The sequence below is a fragment of the Trachypithecus francoisi genome, unplaced genomic scaffold (genome assembly GCF_009764315.1).
Source record: "Trachypithecus francoisi isolate TF-2019V2 unplaced genomic scaffold, Tfra_2.0 Lachesis_group15, whole genome shotgun sequence".
In the NCBI taxonomy this organism is placed as follows: domain Eukaryota; kingdom Metazoa; phylum Chordata; class Mammalia; order Primates; family Cercopithecidae; genus Trachypithecus; species Trachypithecus francoisi.
Window position 1 is genome coordinate 30964984 of NW_022681460.1, and position 22822 is coordinate 30987805.

General features: G+C 39.3%; 1 protein-coding gene across 6 annotated transcripts in view; it reads left to right on the forward strand.

Annotated features, from left to right (window-relative positions):
* ORC3 (origin recognition complex subunit 3) overlaps window positions 1-22822 on the forward strand; it is an 80836-nt gene that overhangs the window by 52964 nt on the left and 5050 nt on the right. For 5 of the 6 annotated variants that reach the window (XM_033234554.1, XM_033234550.1, XM_033234552.1 and 2 more), the window contains 3 exons: window positions 13029-13162; window positions 17460-17539; window positions 18487-18584. In XM_033234554.1, coding sequence (XP_033090445.1) covers window positions 13029-13162; window positions 17460-17539; window positions 18487-18584 — 312 coding nt within the window. The remainder of the gene's footprint in view (window positions 1-13028; window positions 13163-17459; window positions 17540-18486; window positions 18585-22822) is intronic. The other variant, XM_033234551.1, reaches the window with a different exon arrangement.

Below are 22822 nucleotides of genomic sequence, written 5' to 3' on the forward strand. Positions count from 1 at the left end.
TGATACTGTTGAGAAAGAAGAGGCCAGGCACAGTGGCTTATGACTGTAATCCCAGCACTTTGGGAGGCCGAGGTGAGCGGATCACTTGAGCTCAGGAGTTTGAGACCAGCCTGGGTAACATGGTGAAACCCCTCCTCTGCCAAAAATACAAAAATAAAATTAGCCTGACATGGTGGTGCACATCTGGGGTCCCGTCCTCGGAGGCTGAAGTGGGAGGATCACTTGAGCCTGGGAGGCAAAGGTTGCCTTGAGCTGAGATCGCACCACTTCACTGGAGCCTGGGTGACAGTGAGATTTCATCTCAAAAATATATATATAAAAGAAAGAGAAAAAAAAAGAAATGTGAGCAAAGCAGAAGGAGGTGGATTCAAACCCCAGTATGTCACGGCTCATGCCTTTTCTTTAGTGGTGGGAGACCCTTATCTTGTAAAGGGAATGTGTCCCCTTCCTCAACCTCTAGTGTATTTCACAGAAAACAAAACCTCCCAATAAAACTGTTGAAACCTGGAAAATAAAACAAACAATATGTCATCTACTTGATGAAATATCTGGTGACCATTTAAAAAATATTTACAGTGACTTTGTAATAATGTGGGAGAATGTTTATGTCACCTATTTATTAGTGGAAAAAGACCAACATAATTTTATATCACAGTTATTTTTTAAATGTATGCAACAGACATTGATGTGTGTGGGGAGCATGCAAGTGTGCATTTATAATATATGCCATAATTGGACATGAGCGCAGTGGTTCTGCGTGTGTTCTGCCTTTCCTTGCTCGGTCAACTCTTGGAGTATGAAGACCACATCCCTGTATGGGATACGAGTGGGTTAATTTTCCACTCAACGCTGTGTCATTATATAAGGATATGTTTCCATTAAAAAGCCATTTGGGAACAGAAAGTAGTAACAAATGATGCTAACCCAGCAGTGAACTAGGTAAGTACAACTGTTTTTCATTATCAGATGTGAAAGACTGTAAGAGGAAAATTGTACCCCTCTATTGGAGAGAATTTCTAAACACCCATCTAGAAATCAAACACTAGGCCAGTAATTTTTCATATTTTTAAAATTCACAGAACCTTGCATAAATAAGGTTTTAAGGGTTATTGTAAATCAGAGCCAGCTGGGCACAGTGGCTCACGCCTGTAATCTCAGTGCTTTGGGAGGCCAAGGTGGGGCAGATCATGAGATCAGGAGATCAGGAGTTCGAGACCAGCCTGACCAGCATGGTGAAACCCCATCTCTACTAAAAATACAAAAAATCAGCCAGGCGTGGTAGCAGGCACCTGTAATCCTAGCTACTCAGGAGGCTAAGGCAGGAGAATCGCTTGAAGTTGGGAGGCAGAGGTTGCAGTGAGCTGAGACCTTGCCATTGCACTCCAGCTTGGGCAACCAAGTGAGACTCCATCTCAAAAAAAAAAAAAAAAAAGTCAGAGCGTCAACTTAAAGGAGTATGTTGGATCAGCCAGCGCTGAAGAGTACTACAGCAGTAGATTATTGAATTGGGGATAATGAAAAGTGTGCCCCACGTCTTAGGGGAATTTATGTCCCCTACCTCATCAATTGAGAATTACTCATCTACAGTTATTCCATTTTCTTTCAAATAAGGAAACCAAGGCCAGAAACATTGACTTTTGTACAGTTGACAGAGCTGAAACTCTTTCAACCCTATTCCAGTTACTTAGAGGTGGTAATAAAAAGAAATTTATGGTTTTGTGGCCAGTAGTCCATGTTCAGAGTGTATCCAAAATTTTAAACCAGCAGAGCAAGCTTCTGTGGACTCAGACCCCCCTCCCCCATCCTGACACTAGTCATATTGGCACAGGACACAGATATAAATGAAAGGAGCCACAGTGTCTAGTCTGCTTATCCTAAGTGTAACCTTATGAACTTGCAAAGAAACAGACTTACAAATCGAAGGTGATTGATAGCTGGAGGAATTTACCTTAGGCTAAAGGAATTATTCTAATTTCTGAGTAAGGCTTTTGACTTGAACAGTAATATATTAGCAGGTCAGCTGAGCTTTCATTGAGTTAAAAAAAAAAAATGACCTGAATAATGATACTAACATTTGATCACTTCAGCTTAGTTCAAAGAGACTAGAAATTTGGACTCTAAGTAATGCATTATTTCCTGACTTTGCAGATCAACTTTAGGTAATATTTAAAGATCTACTTAGGAAAAATGACACAGCTCCACAATCTATGATATGCTTCCTAATAATCTAACTTATGATGATGTAGATTTATCCATCCAAGAGCTTTATGAGACTGCATCATTAAAATATAATTTCTGGCAGGGCACAGTGGCTCACACCTGTGAATTACAGCACTTGGGAAGTCAAGGCAGGCAGATCGCTTGAGCCCAGGAGTTAAAGACTGGGCCTGGGCAACATGGAGAAAACCCATCTCTACAAAAAAATACAAAAATTATATGAGCATGGTGGTGCATGCCTATAGTCCAAGCTACTTGGAGGCTGAGGCAGGAAGATCACTTCAGCCCAGGAGATTGAGGCTGCAGTGAGCTGTGATTGCACCACTGCAGTCCAGCTTGGGCAACAGAGTGAGGCCCTGTCTCAAAAAAAAAATAATAAATAGGCCAAGCATGGTGGCTCACGCCTGTAATCCGAGCACTTTGGGAGGCCGAGGTGGGTGGATCACCTGAGGTCAGGAGTTTGAGACCAGCCTGGCCAACATGGTGAAACCCCGTCTCTACTAAAAATACAAAAATTAGCGTATGGTGGTGCATGCCTGTAATCCCAGCTACTCAAGAGACTGAGGCAGGAGAATCAATTGAACCCGGGAGGCAGAGGTTGCAGTGAACCGAGATTGCGCCACTGCACTCCAGCCTGGACAACAGAGCGAGATTCTGTCTCAAAAAATTAATAACAAAAATGAAAAATAAATAAAATAATATAATATAATTTCTTTGTTTTAGAAAAGGAATTACCAATCCTGAATTTTCATCACATCAGGGCCTTCACAATTATCTGTAGGCTTACAGATGATGAAATCAAGCTTGGGGCAGAATGTTAAAGTTTCTTTAAAACAAAAGATATTGAGAGTCACTGTTTTTTGTGTAATGGTTTCCAGGCTTCAATGTGCATAAGAATTAGCTGAGATATGGCCAAGCGAGGTGGCTCATGCCTGTAATCCCAGCACTTTGGGAGGCAGGCGGATCAGGAGGTCAAAGAATTAGCTGAGATATTAATCATTTCAGCTCTTTCCCCAGAGCTTCTGTTGGGAACACTGGTATGGTGGTTCAGCAGGAATTTGCATTTAACAAGCACTCTGGCACATTCAGACAGATGGCCCAGGGACTATACTTTGAGAAATACTTCTAGAAAATAAAGGGGGAGGTAAAAAAAAAAAAAAAAAAAAAGCCGGGGGGGAACTTTTGAGGAAAAAATGACGCTATCAAAGGAAAAGTCTTTATTTGTGGAGAAGCTGAATGGCTGTAGGCAGTTGATCTCAAATTGGCTCCAAAACTGGACTGAGGTGTTCTACTAATAGTGAGCTAATGGTTTTTATCACAGTAAACAGAAAAAAAGATCTGAATTTGTATTTTGTTTTTCTTTATTAAACATTTAGTGCCTACTGCCACTTTTCTGCTAGCAAAATGAACAGATAACTAAGAAATATTAATTTTAAAAACTCAGAAATAACTCATCAAACTTTGACCACTTTTTTATTTCTTTCTTGTGAACTCAGAGTTATACAGTCATCCATCACTGTCTATGGGGGATTGATTTTAAGAGGACACCATAAGTTCCATATATGAAATGGTATATAGTGTTTGCATATAACCTATGCACATCCTCCCATATATTTTAAATCATCTCTGCATTACTTATAATACCTAATACAATATAAATGCTATGTAAATAGTTGTTACACTATATTGTTTAGAAAATAATGGCAAGAAAAAAGTCTGTACATGTTCTATACAATCTCTCCTCCTACCCCCCAAAATATTTTCAATCCAAGGTTGGTTGAATCCACCAATGTGGGACCCACAGATATGGATGGCTGACTGTACTTTAAAAAATTACATCAATAGGCCAGGCATGGTGGCTCACACCTGTAATCCCAGCACTTTGGGAGGCCGAGGCAGGAGGATCACCTGAGTTCAGGAGACCAGCCTGGCCAACATAGTGAAACCCTGTCTCTACTAAAAATACAAAAATTAGCCGGGCATGGTGGCACACACCTGTAGTCCCAGCTGTGAGGGTGGCTGAAGTAGGAGAATTGCTTGAACCCAGGAGGTGGAGGTTGCAGGAGTTAGCCAACCTGGCTAACATGGCGAAACCCCGTCTCTACTAAAAATACAAAAATTAACCTGGCATGGTGGCGCGTGCCTATAATTCCAGCTACTCAGGAGGCTGAGATGGGAGAATCGCTTGAACCTGGAAGGTGGAGGTTGCAGTGAGCCGAGATTGCGCCACTGCACTCTAGGCTGGGTGACTAAGTGAGACTCCATCCAAAAAAAAAAAAAAATTGCATCAATAAAGTATATGTGTATTTGAACCTACTAAAGTTGCTTCTAACCATGTGATGAATTAAATTTATTCTTTTTGATATATTCCACAAAAAAGCATGGCATCCCACAAAGGGCACCATGACTTCTAGGTGCTTCCCAGGATGAGCCAGTTTGAGAACTGTTCCCTTTAGAAAAAGTGTTCTTCACTAAGGCATTAGGTTAGGAAATTAATAATTATTGCATCGTTATTGCCTTGCTCATCCATTTAAAAAAAAAAGGTTTTTTTAAATGCTTTTTTTTTGAAACCACTGATTAGATAACAAAGATAACCCTGGTCCTTACCTATACAGAATTTTGGTCAAATGATTGATGTAAACAGTAGAGAGCTACAATACAAAGTAGTAAGAGCTGTGATGGGTCAGGACTAGGGTGCTGAGGAACCGGTAGACTGGACAGTTAACCTCCATTTGTAGGGTTGGACAGCTTCTCTAGGAAGTGCCACCTAATATGAAATATGAAGGCTTAGGAGGAGATACACATACTTTTGGTTTCTGTTTCATTGTTATGATCCTACATAATTGCTTTGTTGTGTTAGTCCTCAAATGAGACAGTTTCTTATTTCTACATGCTTTTTAATTTTTTTATGTGCTTTTTATTATTTTTCCATCTTTTTTGTTTTGTTTTGTTTTCTTAACTTCCAGTCTTCATTGATATATTTACATTTGCAAGTTTGAATTCTGAGTATTTTTCAAAACTGGCTAGTAATGGTAATGTCTGTTTAGAATTTGAAAACTCATCAGGCAAAAGATGTTTTCATTAGCCATGGATTGGCCAGTTTTTTCCTGTAGCCTGTTCTTATAATCAGACATTTATATAATTAGTACTTAACCAGAAATTATTGACTTTCTGCGTGATGAAGCAGAACTCTCCATTGCCCTGCAGGATGATTGCTTTTAATGATTGCTAAATGATTATCTTTCTGTCTTAAGAACATTTTTTTAAAAAATGACAACCTATAAAGCCTTTATTGTTTTTCTCAACTCCTGTGACAGATTACCTATAAAGCTTTTAATACATTAGATATCACAGGCATTTTTTGGACCATTTACCTGATAGTGAAATGTCTTTCTTTTTTTTTTTTTTTTGAGGTGGAGTCTCGCTTTGTCACCCAGGCTGGAGCGCAGTGGCGTGATCTTGGCTCACTGCATGCTCCACCTCCAGGGTTCATGCCATTCTCCTGCCTCAGCCTCCCGAGTAGCTGGGACTACAGGTGCCCGCCGCAACGCCCGGCTAATTTTTTCTATTTTTAGTAGAGACAGGGTTTCACTGTGTTAGCCAGGATGGTCTCAATCTCCTGACCTCATGATCTGCCTGCCTCAGCCTCCTGCAGTGCTAGGATTACAGGCGTGAGCCACTGCGCCCAGCCAGTTGTGAAATAATTATTTCTTAATCAAGTTGGATAAAGATAAATCACTCTTTTGTGGCATTAATGTGACCTATCTTAGACATGTTTTTTTAAATTTCTCTCTGCTATTTTCTTTACAATTTTATTCTCTTTATTTTAAAACAAAATGTTAGTTGGAATGCACCAAAATTGGAAAGCATTGTCTCACTGTCTCCAATTCTTCTCCCATTCTCTCTTTAACTGATTACAATTAGGTTTGTGCTCCCGATCACAACTAGTTTGATCAAAGTCACCAGTGACCTCCATGTTCCTAAATCTAGCATTAACCTGTTATCAGCATTTGACAACAGTTCATCACTCCTTTCTTAATGGACTTCTAGGACTTTCTTGGTTTTTCTCCTACCTCAGTGCATGCTCCTTCACATTCTCCTTTAGTGCTTTCTCCTCTCTCTGACATCTTAACATTACAATGCCCCAGGGCTTAGTCATAATCCTATACCTCTCTCCTGAGTGCCAGGCCGTTATGTCCATTTATGTCCTCTTTAATACCTCCACTTAGATATCCAATACCCACTTCAAAGTTAACATACCCCAAACTGAACTCCTGATCTTCCCCTGACATCTGTCATTTTCCTACTGTCTCTTTATCATTCTGATTGTTCAAGCCAAAAGCCTGGGCTCTGCCTTCATAATTTATCCAGAATCAGACCTCTTCTTGCCACCTTCCTTCACTTGTACCACCATAGTCCAAGTCATTGTCATCGCTCACCCGGATTATTGCAGTAGCCTCCTTTCTGGTTTTTCTGCTCCCCTACAGGTTCTTCTCAAAGTAACAGTCAGAATAGTCCTTTTAAAATATTTCAGATAATGTTACTCCTTTGCTCAAAACCCTCCATTAACTCTGCATTTCACTCAGAGTAAAAGCCGTATACAGTGACACTACATGACCCCCTCCATCCCCCCCATGGCCTCTCTCTGATTACTGCTCATTTTCTCTCTCCATATCAGACATCTTGGCCTCCTTGTTGTCTTGAATATTCCAGACATGCCCACTATGGAACCTTTGCACCCATTGTTCTGTCTGCCAGGAAAAGCTCTTCTGGATATTTGTATGGCTAACTTCCTTTCCTCCTTTACATACTTGATCAAATGTCATCTTTTCAATGAGGCCCTAACCATTTAAAAATTGAAATCTTCCCCCTCCCGTGACTCTCCGCTTATTCTGTTCAATATTTTTCCATAACATTTATCAATTTTTAACACATATATCATATATATGATATAGATAGATAGATAGTGTTTAGTGTCTATGCTTCTCCCAGCTCTCCCACTAGAATGTAAGTTCCATGAGGACAGTGATTTTTGATTCGGTAAGGTATACCTCAAATGCCCAGAACAGTGTCGTATGTAGTGTGCATTCAATAAATATTTCTTGAATGATTGGTTCATGACTGAAAAAGGAGTTGAAACCCAATTTGAAAAATGCTTGTCTGATAGCTACACTCAATCCTTAATTTTTTATTTGAGGTGCTATATATAAACACACTTTTTTGGAATAAGCTAAATATTTTGTAGTTATTTTCAAGTGATCTTCAGTTAGGTTTGGTTTATCCAGAGTGCTTGGCCGGCCGCAGTGGCTCATGCCTGTAATCTCAGCACTTTGGGAGGCCGAGGCAGGCTGATCACTTGAGGCCAGGAGTTCAAGACCAGCCTGGCCAATATGGTGAAACCCCATCTCTACTAAAAATACAAAAAATTAGCCAGGCATGGTGGCGTGCACCTGTAGTCCCAGCTACTCAGGAGACTAAAGGATGAGAACTGCCTGAACCCAGGAGGCAGAGGTTGTAGTGAGCAGAGACTGCGCCACTGCACTCCAGCCTGGCAACAGAGCAAGACTCCGCCTCAAAAACAAAACCAAACCAAACCAAAAAAAAGGTGCTTGCTATAGTCATTCTAATAATCTAAGTGATAAAATAAGTCTTTTTCTGATATTACCCCTTGTATTATATAAGTTCGAAAACCAGTCATCCACTGTTAGCTATTTGCACTTCAGATTTTTTTCCACACACAAATGTATATTAAATAGTACTATATATGGTGTTCTACACTTGGCATTTTTTGTTTTTTGTGTGTTTGTTTTGTTTTTGTTGTGGTGGTTATTTTGGTTTGTGCCTAATCTACCATGGATGCCATGTTTTGAGATGCAATATAGCATGCTCAGTAAGAGCATGGATGTCAAGCTAGACTGCCTAGGTTCAAATCCCAGCTTTGCCAATTACCAGCTATTGGATTCTGGACAAGTTTACTTAAGTTCTCTGTGCCTTTGTTTTCTCATCTCTAACATGGGAATAATAATAGTATTTACATCATATTGTATCAAATGACACTTGATACACAAATGTGGGTATAAATGTTAGCTGTCATCATTAGTATTACATATTGCCCTACCTCATTGTTTATCATCACTATATAATATCATGTTTTTAAAGTGCTTTTTATTTAATCAGACCCTTTTTTGATATATATTTAGATTGTTTCTAATTCTTCACTATTACAAACAATAATCATGAGCAGTAGTAAGTCTATATATTTGTATAACTATTTCCACAAGACAAAGGTAGATGTAAACATATTGAGTCTAAAATATAAACATTGTTGTACAGTGTACACTCACACCAACCATGTACCAATGTGTATTTCCTACACTCTTGCTGCTGCTGGATATTATCAGGCTTAAATATCTTTCTTAGTTTTCTTCTAGTATTTTATGGTTGATGAGCTAGTTCTTTTTCCCTGCTCCCATACCATACTTACATTTTTATTCTATCTGAAATGCATTTTTGTGTATAATGTGACATAGTGGTCTGTTTTTTTTAAATAGTTAATTCTTTTTTTTTTTTTTTTTTTTTTTTTTGAGACGGAGTCTCGCTCTGTCGCCCAGGCTGGAGTGCAGTGGCCGGATCTCAGCTCACTGCAAGCTCCGCCTCCCGGGTTTACGCCATTCTCTCGCCTCAGCCTCCCGAGTAGCTGGGACTACAGGCGCCCGCCATCTCGCCCGGCTAATTTTTTGTATATTTTAGTAGAGACGGGGTTTCACCGTGTTAGCCAGGATGGTCTCGATCTCCTGACCTCGTGATCCGCCCGTCTCGGCCTCCCAAAGTGCTGGGATTACAGGCTTGAGCCACCGCGCCCGGCCTTAAATAGTTAATTCTAATACCCAATATCTTTTCCCCCACTGATTTGAAATGCTATTCCTGTGACATAACAAACACCCAATGTACACCTAGATCTCTTTATGAACTCATTCTCTTCTGTTGACCTGTCTATTCCCGAGTACCATCAATTTTAATAACTGTGGTTTAACACTTTAATATATTTACAGCCCCACCATACACACTCAAGTTTACACAGATTGTTGCTGTTTTTTAGAACAATTATTCCAGATACATTTTAGAATAATTTTATTAGGTTTTAAAATTTACGGCCAAGGGCCATGGCTCACGCCTGTAATCCCAGCACTTTGGGAGGCCGAGGCAGGCAGATCATCTGAGGTTAGGAGTTCAAGACCAGCCTGACCAGCATGGAGAAACCCTGTCTCTACTAAAAATACAAAATTAGCCAGGCATGGTGGTGCATGTCTGTAATTCCAGCTACTTGGGAGGCTGAGACAGGAGAATCACCTGAACCCAGGAGGCGGAGGTTGCGGTGAGCCAAGATCGTACCATTGCACTCGGGCAGTAAGAGCAAAACTCCATCTCAAAAAAAAATAGAAATACAAATAAAATTTACCCTGTGGAATTTTGTTTCAAACTGTTAAGAATATAGATTAGGCCGGGCGCAGTGGCTCAAGCCTGTAATCCCAGCACTTTGGGAGGCCGAGGCGGGCGGATCACGGGGTCAGGAGATCGAGACCATCCTGGCTAACACAGTGAAACCCTGTCTCTACTAAAAAATACAAAAAACTAGCCGGGCGAGGTGGCGGCCGCCTATAGTCCCAGCTACTCGGAGGCTGAGGCAGGAGAATGGCGTGAACCCGGGAGGCGGAGCTTGCAGTGAGCCGAGATCGCACCACTGCACTCTAGCCTGGGTGACAGAGCGAGACTCCGTCTCAAAAAAAAAAAAAAAAAAAAAAAGAATATAGATTAATTTGAAATAATTTGTATCTTTACAATAGTGAGTGTTAAAATGTCTGTTCATTTATTCAGGGCTTTCTTTTATTATAGGTCATACACGTGTGTTATAATGTGTATTGCTGTGTATTCTGTAGCTTTTGTTTCCATTTTGAACATGGGCTTTTTTTTTCATTATGTAGTTTAATATAAGGTATTGATTATGTATATATGCATGCATATATAAGTATCTTTTATTCACTCACTTTTTTACACACTCTCTCTTTTTTTTTTTTTTTTTTGAGACAGGGTCTCTGTTACCTATGCTGGAGTGCAATGGCATGATCACGACTCACTGCAGCCTTCATCTCCTAGGATCAAGCAGTCTTCCTACTTCAGCCTCCTGAGTAACTGGGACTACAAGCGTGTGCCACCATGCTGAGCTAATTTTCTGTTTTTTGTAGAAATGAGGGTCTCACTTTGTTGCCCAGGCTGGTCTCGAATATCTGGGCTGAAGTGATCTTCCCATCGGCCTCCCAAAGTGCTGAGATTACAGGCATAAGCCACCATACCCAGCTCTTTTACACTCTCTATTATATTTACAGTTCTTAGATTTTCTAACTTTACAGTCACATCATATGAAATGATAAATTTCATCCTCCTTCCTAACATTTATACCGTTTCTTTTTCTTAATTTATTGTAGCATCTAGACTCCAGAATGATGCTGAATGATAGTGATGATAGCAGGCAGCATTGATTGTCTGTGTGTATAATTTTACTGGAAAAAAAAATTTTTAATGACTTCATTGGGGTTGGTTAAGTTATTATTTCTAATCAGCCTTGCCTCAAGTCTTGTCATTTTACATTAATCCAGAGAATACTTGGGAAAGTGTAAGATCTTTCTGCTCTGGAAGCAAAACATAATCTTTGGCTAAGAATAAGAGGACTAGGCCGGGCACGGTGGCTCACGCCTGTAATCCCAGCACTTCGGGAGGCCACGGTGGGTGGATCACCTGAGGTCAGGAGTTTGAGACTAGCCTGACCAACATGGTGAAACCCTGCCTCTACGAAAAATACAAAATTAGCCGGGTGTGGTGGCGCATGCCTATAATCATAGCTACTCGGGAGGCTGAGGGAGCAGAATTGCTTGAACCTGGGAGGCGGAGGTTGCAGTGAGCCAAGATCATGCCATTGCACTCTAGCCTGGGCAATAAGAGTGAAATTCCGTTTAAAAAATAATACTAGTAATAAGAGAACTAATAACTATTTGAATCCCTGGCAGTTTAAATCTGAGTACCTTCTCCAATCAAATGCCACATTAAGAATTATGACTAATGAAGTTTGCTTCCAAAGTTATATGAAATAATGCCCTCTTTATTGGTCTCCTGGAGAATAGGCTAGGTTTGGCCTTCCTTGATACTCAATTATTTGGAGCTCCAAGTGGACAGGAGCTGTTGCTGCCCCTATCCTGGGAAGCTAATCCTTCATGTGCTGCTAACTTGGGTTGGATCTTCTGCCAGCCGTACCTCACCCGTCTTTTCCCTCTAAGCAAGTCAGTGTGGGTGATTCCTTGGACACCAGAAATGCTAATCATGTCTACTTGAATAGGCCTAAAGGTCAGGTTTAACAGATTGTTCAAGTGTATGTGACTTTGAGTTAAGTTTCTTGTCATAACTTTATTTGGGCAATAGAAGGCCACAAATTTTAAATCTCAAATGTAATCAAGTATGAAATGTCTTGGCTTATTTTTCCTTGACCAGTTAGCTGCCTTTCACACATAAAGATTATATCTTAGATAATTATTGTAGAAAGAGGAATATAAGTTTTAATACTTAAAAAAAAAACTCTGGGGAAATTTACTATTTGGTCTACCCCGAACAATTTCCATATTTAGTGATTGTCTACTTTTTGTTGTTGTTGGGGTTTAAATTTTAGTTCAAGTAACCAGTTCAATTTCTCAGTAACCATAGTCTATTTAGCTTTGTTTCTCTTTCTCCCAACTTAGCAATATTAGTATTTCTCCTCATTTTTTTATTATGAAAGATGTCAAACATAAGTTAATTAGTTGTATTACAAAATGCCCACATTCTGGATTTGTCTGTTACTTCATGGTTAATATTAGAACTTTTAATCATCATAGTTTTAATGCTGAGAATAATTTGAGTATTTGTGTAATGCCACTGCTTAAAAATTCCTATTATTGGTCTGATTCCTTTTGATGCCATTACTGAGTATGATCTTAGTGGAGAAATCCTGTAAGCTCCAAGAACCAGGTCCTAACTTTAGAATATCTGTGTTTTCTCTCCATTTCTAACAAAGATTTCTTCTATAGCTGTGAATGAGCTACTCAACCACTCTGCCTGTGCTATAAGTAACAATTAGAATTGCCTACTTCATTTAAAGTTCAGTGGGTTTACTGACTGATACTTATAAAGCCCATAGGAGATGTAAAGCATAGTTTAAATGGTGATAATTAGAGAAGTGAGTGTAGTACTTATATTTTTGGTTCCTTCAAACAAGTTTATATTTAGCACATGTCATATCTTCTGTAGACATTTCTTATTTCATATGTATGTTTACATCAAAAGAAAGGAAAACTATCGTTAAATGCCTACTGTGTGGTAAACACTGTGCTAGAGTCTTCCAGTCCTTCTTTTCATTTAATTTTTAAGTCTCCATCTAACCTGTGAAATAAGGAAGTTATGATTTCCATTTTACAGACAATGAACCAAAGATCAGTTACTATACAATCTGTATAGTAACTTTGTTCTATATTACGTAGTGTTAGAGCCACATTATTAATCCAGTCCTTTGTAAATTTTCTAAGCTACTCTTTATCATGAGAAACCTTTAAGAATTCTTCTGAATGTCACATATATGGAGGAAAATCTCTCCAAAAAATGTTGATAGCTACTAATGAAGAATTTCTTTTATCTTCTGAGCAGAAACATTTAATATATATTAAATAAAATGTTTTTTAAGTGTTACTTTTCTAGTTATATTACATTTCCTGTCACTGACTCTGTTCTAGGATGTTGGCAAAGGATGAACTGGTGACCATACTTGAGAAATGTTTCAAGGTTTTTAAGTCTTCTTGTGAAAAGCACCTTGGCAGCACAGCTAAGAGAATAGAGGAGTTCCTGGCCCAGTTTCAGAGCCTCGATGGTAAGAGTGTATTATTCTCCCAATTCTATTGGCCATGACAGTCACTTAACTAAAATGGCGTGGAAAACCCCACCTTCTGATGTGCCTAGAGATGAAGAGATAAAGTAGTTCATGATCAGTCAGTATGCCACGCCTCATAGTATCACATTTTAACAATCACAAGTAGGCCAAATGTTTCTCTTCTAGATTTGGTTTAAACAATGAAGAGCATCAAATGGGCCGAAAAAGAAATTCTTTCTCCAGTTCGACAGTTTGGAGGATTTGTCTTTAAAAAGTCAACAAAAAGAAATAAAAAATCTTCATAATTAAGAACTCTTTTTAGAGGTTTTTTTCTTAAGCATTTCATCAAGTTCTTTATAGATTTCAAAAGCACTGCATAAATCATTTGTAAGCTTGAAAAATTAATAGCTATGAACTGCTTTCACAGCAATGAGGCTCATTGGTATGTTGATTACCAAAATCTGCATGAGGCTTACTTTAATCGGATTTACAAAAGCTAGAATCTTTCAGTCCTAAATTAACTGAGGCAGCCTGGCACTCTTCACTGTTGGAGAGTTACAGTTTCTCTCTTTTGCTTGACCTCCACATGATCATTTATATATCCTGAATGCTTAGGGTGTCTGATTGTATATAGGTAGCCATGTTCTGTTCCCTAAATGCTAGCTTTTCATGGGCTCTCTTCTTGCTGTTTCTAGCATCAAAGTATGGTATTCTTTTAGTAGAACAATAACAACAACAAAAAATATTGGTGTGTACCTTTTAGTTTTCCCAAATTTAGGGCAATTTTTTAATGGAGTTTTGGGGGGAAAGGTAGTTTTTTATATATAATCACATAGAATTGGACATGACATGTTGAAAATATCTTATGTAAAATGTCTGTTTTAATCCTTTTTTATGTTTGGCAAGTACTTCTTTGTCTTAAAAATCTTTTGGCTTTAGGAAACTGCTTTTGCAAAAGTCTTCTCATATCTCTCCATAGCTGCAATGTGAGGCACCTGATGAGTGCTCAGTCATGGAAGATGAAAGAGAATGTTTGCTTGACTAGAGTGGCTTGAGCAGCCAGAGTGCGGAAGTCATCAACAGGCACTAAGGGGTTTTCTTTCAGGTTATGTGTGGGTATTGCTCTTGCCACTGCAGCATGAGCTGAACTACTTTTCAGAACACAAAAACTTTTAAGGGCTGGATGTTGGTATCATTAAGATCATTGAGTTCAGCTATAACCAGAAACTAAAGTCTAGGAAAAGACAGTAGCTTGTTTGAGATCACACAGTTAGTGGTAGCACTCAGACCAGAGCCCATCTCTCTTTTTTTTTTTTGAGGAGTCTTGCTTGTCGCCCAGGCTGGAGTGCAGTAGCGCGATCTTGGCTCACTGCAAGCTCCGCCTCCCAGGTTCACGCCATTCTCCTGGCTCAGCCTCCGGAGTAGCTGGGACTACAGGCGCCCGCCACCACGCCCGGCTAATTTTTTGTATTTTTTTTAGTAGAGACGGTGTTTCACCGTGTTAGCCAGGATGGTCTCGATCTCCTGACCTCGTGATCCGCCCGTCTCGGCCTCCCAAAGTGCTGGGATTACAGGCTTGAGCCACCGCGCCCGGCTGAACCCATCTCTCTTAACCACTAGTTCATTGTTTTTCTATTGCTGATTCACAATTTAAATATGCCCTAGTAGTGATCATTGGATCAGCAAGGGGCCACCCTTAAGTACATAAATAGAGTAAAAGGCTTAGAAAAATAGACGGTAAATAAGGTGTAAATTTCAATCTTTTACAAAATTGGACTTATGGAGATTTCTGTAAAAATAAACGGCACATATAATTTTTTCTTTTTTTTTTTTGCTGGATACCATTAACTAGAGGTAATCTAGGCAAAATTTTAATTAGAGCTCATATTATATGATATGAGCTCTAATTAAAAAATTCTGTAATATGCTAGAACTGAATAAAGGAATGCAGCTTTTGAAATGGGAAGGTTGGAGATTAAGATGATTAGTAGACTAAAGAATAAAGAATTTTACAAATTAAAGCAAAACCACTGTCTTGAAGAAATGTCTGTTATTTCCTTATTTTCAGAAGTGACTCATTATTAATAATAAACTGAAATTAAAACTCCCCACATTGGATGAGTAGAATAATAAACTGAAATTAAAACTCCCCACATTGGATGAGTAGAAAATATGCTATCTCTGTTCCTTAACATTTATTACATATTACAGTTTGGTTTTAAAATTACAGTTGGGAAGAGTTAAGTAGGGGCCGGGCGCGGTGGCTCAAGCCTGTAATCCCAGCACTTTGGGAGGCCGAGGCGGGCGGATCACGAGGTCAGGAGATCGAGATCATCCTGGCGAACACTGAAACCCCGTCTCTACTAAAAAATACAAAAAACTAGCCGGGCGAGGTGGCGGGCGTCTGTAGTCCCAGCTACTCGGGAGGCTGAGGCAGGAGAATGGCGTGAACCCGGGAGGCGGAGCTTGCAGTGAGCTGAGATCCGGCCACTGCACTCCAGCCCCGGCGACAGAGCAAGACTCCGTCTCAAAAAAAAAAAAAAAAAAAAAAAAAAAAAAAAAAAGAGTTAAGTAGGGCAGAGTGTCATATCAGATTTTTTTGAGACAGGATCTTGCTGTGTTTTCCAGGCTTAAGTGCAGTGGTGCAGTCCTAGCTCACTGTTACCTCAGAACTCCTGGGCTCAAGTAATCATCCTGCCTCCACCTCCTGAGTAGCTAGGACTACAGAAAAGGGCCACAACACCCAGCTGATTTTTTTTTTCTTTTTTTGGAGACAGAGTCTCCCTCTGTCTGGGCTGGAGTGCAATAGCATGATGAGCTCACTGCAGCCTCTACCTCCCAGGAACGATCCTCCCATTTCAGCCTCTCAAGTAGCTGGGACTATAGGCACGTCCCACCATACTTGGCTAACTTTTTTGTATTTTTGTAGGGATGAGGTTTTGCCATGTTGCTCAGGCTGGTCTCAAACTGCTGGGTTCAAGCAATCTGCCTGCCTCAGCCTCCCAAAGCGTTGCGATTACAGGCATGAGCCCCCTCATCAGCCTAATTAATTTTTTTTTTTTTTTTTAAATAGAGACAGTGTCTCACTATGTTTCTCAGCCTGGTCTCGAACTCCTTGTCTCAGGTGATCCTCCCACTGTGGTCTCCCAAAGTGCTGGGATTATAGGAATGAGGCACTTCGTTCAGCCCATATTAGATTTATTTCAAAGGTATATTGGGTTTATTAACATGTAGCAGACTACATGTTAATGACATGGGACAAAGAAGCTAGTAGACATTTTAACCTTTAGTTATGTCTTTTTTGAACCAGAAATTACTTATAGCTAAAAAGCAGTTTATCCTTTAAGCCAGTACATATTCTCCAGCTGCATCCTCCTGTCATAGTTTTAGGCCAAACAAACCATGTGTGTGGAGTTCACAAAACCCAACCTGCACTTGAAGGAGAATATGAGAGCCTTATGCTCTCTAGAAGGAGCATAGCTATACATTTAAGCAGTTATGGTTTTCTTTCCCTTTGCTAAAGAACCATGATGCCTTTACGTTTTGGTGGATTATTTCAAAACTCTTAGATACTACCCTCTTCATACTCAAATTGTGTTGTTTACAATCTTGACATAATCAAAGGAAAACAGTTTTAAGTTTGTATGATTTTTTAAAAAAGCTATGTATAACATCAAAAATATTTGAGACTCGCTGGGCATGGTGGCTTACGCCTGTAATCCCAGCACTTTGGGAGGCTGAGGCGGGTGGATCACCTGAGGTCAGGAGTTTGAGACCAGCCTGGCCAACATGGCAAAACCCCTTCTCTACTAAAAATACAAAAATTAGCCAGGCATGGTGGCCGGCGCCTGTAATCCCAGCTACTTGGGAGGCTGAGGCAGGAGAATTGCTTGAACCTGGGAGGAGGAGGTTGCAGTGAGCCAAGATGGCGCCACTGCACTCCAGCCTGGGCAACAGAGCAAGACTCCATCTGGAAAAAAAAAAAAAAAATTTTTTTGAGACTTTGCTGTTGGTTTGAGGGAGTTTTGTTAGGTTGTATTTTGTTTTGTTTTCATTGTGGTAACACTTCTAAAATTCAGTAGCTGGTTTTTTGAAGACATCACTACAGCACAAGTTATGGATTAATTATTGGCCTTCAGCTTCTGTAAGAAATCATTTATCAGATGGAATCTTGATCCCTTGCCACATTAAAAATATATATATAGATGAAACTTTTACTTCCTTTGGAATAGTAGAAATGTTTGTTCTCTTGACTTGGATTTACCCTCATTGATGTCTATTGGTTTTGTATTAAAAGCAGAAACCAAAGAGGAAGAAGATGCTTCTGGGTCACAGCCAAAGGGGCTTCAGAAGACAGACCTTTATCATCTTCAGAAGGTCAGATTACTTTCCTTCCTTCCAGCTGCATCCTGTGACACTCCCTTTTTTCAGTTTGTGCTCTAGATTAGCTCTGCCTGGATGTTTTTGTTTTCATTTTTAAACCACAACCAGGAACAAAGCAGACTTTTAACTCACTTCTAAGTTGAACATCCTGTTAGTCCCATTGCCATCATCACTCTGCATATACCCATTCTGGAATTTACTAGCTAACATAGGTGGAAACCATTCTGTGGGCTCAGCCAGAGAAAGAGTTAGCTAGCAATAAGAGAAAATGGGAACATGGCTGCACAAAAGAAATCTGATTTTTTTTTTATCTGATGTATTTTTCTGTTTGATCAAACTGAGAGATTTAAAAGAGTCTAACTCATTAGTTTTAGTTACTTTTCTTGATTTTTTTAAAATGCATATTCAAGTATAGAGCAGAAATTGAGCCACAGAATGTCCAATATATTCTTTTTCAGATAGTTGTAACTTTAGGATCTTGATTGTCAAAATGAAGAACCTTCTTTGTACTATGATACCAAATTATGATAAATGTAGAGTAAAAGTTCAATCTAAGTAAAATAAAACACATGGAACCTATTCTGTTAGTATGGCAAAAAGGCAAGATTTTTTTCTTTATCCTGTTAAGTCCTTTTCTTAAATGAATTAATGAACTGTGGATACCGAGCACTCTGCCATGTAATTTGGTAGTAAAGTGAACTGCCCTTTTCCTCTTTCCCTAAAAATTTACTTGTATATTATAAAGCAAAACACCTTTGAGGAGAGATTCTTGCCAGACCTTAAAAATAAAATGAATAAACAAAACCCATTTTGATCTTTCTCTGTACATCCTGTCTTATGGAAAAGGCATCAGCTGCTTCTATAGAACTTAGCAACAGAGCTCCCTCTGAGGGCTTTTCTTTCTCAGGATCACTAGAAAAGGTATGTTCTTTTATCCATAGTCCTTATTGGAAATGAAGGAGTTAAGAAGAAGTAAGAAGCAAACCAAATTTGAAGTACTCAGAGAAAATGCTGTGAACTTCATTGACTGTCTAGTGAGGTAAGTCTAAATTTAGCTCTTAGGAGCTAAAAATCATGCTGTTTTTCCAATAACACTGGTGTCATAGCTGTCTATAGCCAATCCAGAACATTTTTCTTCCAGGTTAGGCTTTATGCTTTTCATGTCTCTCCATCCAGCTTAGAATTGTAATTTTTATTCCTTTTCCATCATTATCAAGATGTCTAATCAAATGACTTAGTTCATTCTTTTACTCTCAGTTCAAGAATATAGGCTTAAATTTTATCTACTTCATTAGGCCAGGTAGGGAGAGATGAGATAGAAAGTGAGTGTTTCTCCCCTATCTAATAACAAAGTATTTATATTACACTTAATCTTTGCTAGGAGTAAATGCTGGATCTGAGCCAAGCCCAGAAAACAGAGCAGACTAGCCATGCTGCTCTGTTTTATCCTGATGAAAGAACATTTAATTCTAAACAATGCCAGTGCACCTCATTATCAGCACTAAATTTATGTTGAGACATGTGCTTGGTAAATTTAGAAGTCTACCAATCCAGCCTGTATTTTAGGATGATTCCTTTTTAGGAAACCCAGATCATTCTGATTCATGGATTTCCCAAAAGTCAGCTTTATGTAGCTGTGTAAAATCACCCACCTAATTTTGGTGGAAGTTGGGCATGCTACAGAAAAAAATGAGAAGTATGCAAAAGAAAATGATTTAATAACCTGTGGTGAGGGGGGAACATATTTATTGTAAATTTTAATGGCAGTTTAAACCCAACAGAAGGCTAGGCACTGAATAAAGTACTGAGAAAACAGCAGTACAATTATTAAAGAGAAAGAGTGCTTTTCTGACAAAATTACATGTCTTTTCTGAAAGTTAAAAGTTTTGTTTTCCAGAATAATGTGGGGACAGTCATTGTTCCTACTCATTGGGGAGAAATTGCTAATGCCATGAAAAGGTCCAAAACGGTCAACCAGCACCTTGGGAGGCCAAGGTGGGCAGATCAATTGAGGTCAGGAGTTTGAGACCAGCCTGGCCATCATGGTGAAACCCCAACTCTACTAAAAATACAAAAAAATAGCTGGGCATAGTGGCGCACACCTGTAATCCCAGCTACTCAGGAGGCTGAGGCAGGAGAATGGCTTGAACCCGGGAGGCAGAGGTTACAGTAAGGCAGTCGTGCTACTGCACTTCAGCCTAGGCAACAGAGCAAGACTCCATCTCGAGGAGAAAAAAAAAAAAGTGATGAACTGCAATACTGGCCAAATGCTGGTCAAAAATTACATTTTAGAACTCATAGAGTTAACCTTGCCCTACTGGGTTTTCCTGTTCTTGTAGAGTGTCTAGTCCCAAACTCTTGACTCTTCCCTTTTACCAAGTAGTCACTAAAAATAATTTTACAATGTGATTTGCCAATTTTAGGCCAAGTGTCAGGTTCCAGAGTTCTTACAAATTCCAAATTGTGGGCTCTGAAACCACATCAGCCATTTCCCTTTCATGATCCTTCACCTAATATGTCTGACTTTTTACCTTTCTGAGCAGTTGTTGAAATAATCCTCAGTATGATTAAATGTGTTTTGTTGTAAAATCACAAAATCTCCCATACTAGGATTTAGTGTCTTTACCAAGATTGTCCCAGGAGGGAAGAGATTAGAATTATAGCATGTTAAAGCTAAAAGAGAACTGAAGAGTCAGTCCTGTGGCAGCTAAAGCCTAGAGAGGGGCTGTGACTCATGCAAGGCCACACATTCTCATTCTCCTGACACCTGTCAAAAGGCCCTCTCCATTTCTCTATACTGCCCTCAATGGCCACACCACAGACATCTGGGCAGAGCTTGGGGTTATGGAGAAAGGATGTCCTTTAAAGACAAATATAAGCAGGAGACTTCAGGAGGCAGAGTTCACAGTATACTATGAGCAGCTCTTGGCAAAAACACTGACAGGCAAGAATAAGTTGCCAGATCTTAAGAGCTGAGAATAAATTACCACTTTCAAAGTTACTGTTTTTGCCAATAGCAAGCTTCAACTTTGTAGCCCTTGTTGATACCAATTCTACCAGTTCCTTCAGAACCAACTCTTTCAGGGAAGGCCTATCATTTGTCTGGTCTGAATCCAAAATGAGCATAATGCAGTGCTCTAGTGCCAGACTCATCACTTATTTCTTCTCACGTAAATAAGTCGCAGAAATATATTTCTATGCCAATCTCCAAGTCTACAGTCAGATAAAAATTCTAATGTATAACGTATTTGTCATTGTTGTTGTTCAACTAATGTAGCCAGTGGAAACAAAATTAAGGCAGATATTTTATTTTTGCTCTGATGGTTCTTTGAGGATATCTAGAGAGGTCTTTTGCCTTAGGAAATGCTTGCATTTCTATATATCACATGTAAAAATGTTAAAATGTGAGGCAATAGTTTGAGTTTCTGAAGTTGACTCTGTCTGGTTGCCTTGTTAGATATCCAATCCTTATTACATAGCAGGGACTGCAACAAGATCTTTTAACGACAGCCATGTATAATGATTGGGAAATAACTGCATGAGGTTAGTGTAGGAAGAGTTTATGGTCAGAAATTACAAATTGGTAGCCAGCCATCACAGAAACTGTTTCCTGAAGCTAGAGCTAAGTTAACTTAACCTTGAGTAATTAAGATGTTAACAGTATCTGAGGTATAGAATACTGGTCCTTAGTGAGGATCAAGTCAAAATCATACACTCTTTGCAAGGAAGTTTTGTTCCAGTTGACTCTGGAGAAGAAGCAGCACCTAGAATTAGAATGAGCAAGGGGGTCACTAGCTCTTGAGATGAGGGAGGAAAGGGGTATGGTGAAGAGTGATGTCCATGTTGAATACCCTTTCCACTTCCTCTCTTCTTCAAAGCTCCTGGCCACATTGGGACAACACAAGTGTAGGGGATTTCTAGGGAGTGGTATCCTCTCCAGAAGAAGAGAACGGATACTTGGAAGAAGGGGAATAATGTCCCCAGTGACTGGGCTGAGGTAGCTGCTTTGCTCTGCTTGTACTGGTGGGGAAAGGAGCTGACACAAGCTCTCATATGGCCAAAATACTTTAGGCTCAGGATTGGACTAAGCCCCAGAAATCTTCTTTATGAAGTCATGTGAGTTAACTATATACTTTAATCCAGTTAGTGACATTACTCTGTCTATGGGTTATATGTGCCAAAGCTTCTCCCCTCCAATTTGCTACCCTCTAGGCATCCAGGATATCACTGTCATGGCATAGACCACCTGATGGGCTCATTATACATGCAAAGTGAATGTTTAATGCTACATTTTTTAGTTCAGAATTTATTAAAATTGTTTTATCATCTAGCTCATAGGTGAAAAAAATCCCAAATTATGGCAGATTTTTTTATAAGTGAAATTTTATTAATGACTTGTTTTTCAATACTCTGAAACTAAGATTTAGCCTTTTCTGCCTTCTAACGTAAAAAGTAATTCTGATATATAAAAAACTTTTGGGCCGGGCCCAGTGGCTCACACGTGTAATCCCAACACTTTGGGAGGCCGAGGCAGGTCGATCACCTGAGATCAGGAGTTCAAGACCAGCCTGGCCAACATGGTGAAACCTTATCTCTATTAAAATTACAAAAATTAGCCAGGCGTGTTGGTGGGCGCCTGTAATCTCAGCTACTTAGAAGGCTGATGCAGGAGAATCGCTTGAACCCAGGAGGTAGAGGTTGCAGTGAGCCGAGATTGCACCATTGTATTCCAGTCTGGGCGACAAGAGTGGAACTCAGTCTCTAAAAAAAAAACTTTTGAGGTGTCATTTCCATGAAAGATATCAACTAAAAATTTTCTGTGATCCAAGAAGAATTTCCTGAACTCTTAATTCCGGGCCTTTGTTTAATATTGCCAAAGGTTAAATGTTTGTAGTGCTAGAAAATGTAGATATCTGTTTTCTCATTTACTTTAAGAAATGCTATCTTAAAGATTTCTGAGCAGAAATGTAGTATATGTACATTTGTTCCTAAAGGTTTCACTCAGAACTGAAATATACAGCTTCTTATAAAGAGTCTAGAGGTAGTTTTAAAACCCATTATATGGAAGAGATGCAATTCTGAGTGAAACTGTATTAGATCTGATATTTGGGTTTGTTTCATTTGTTTGTTTTTGGTTGTTGATTTTGCTTTTAGTAAATGGTTCGGTCCTCTACAGAGAGAGGATTGACAAAAATATTGTAGTGGAAATTGAAGTCCAACAGAGCCTAAAGGAAAAAAATGTATATATGTATATATATAAAGAAAATAAACCTGTGC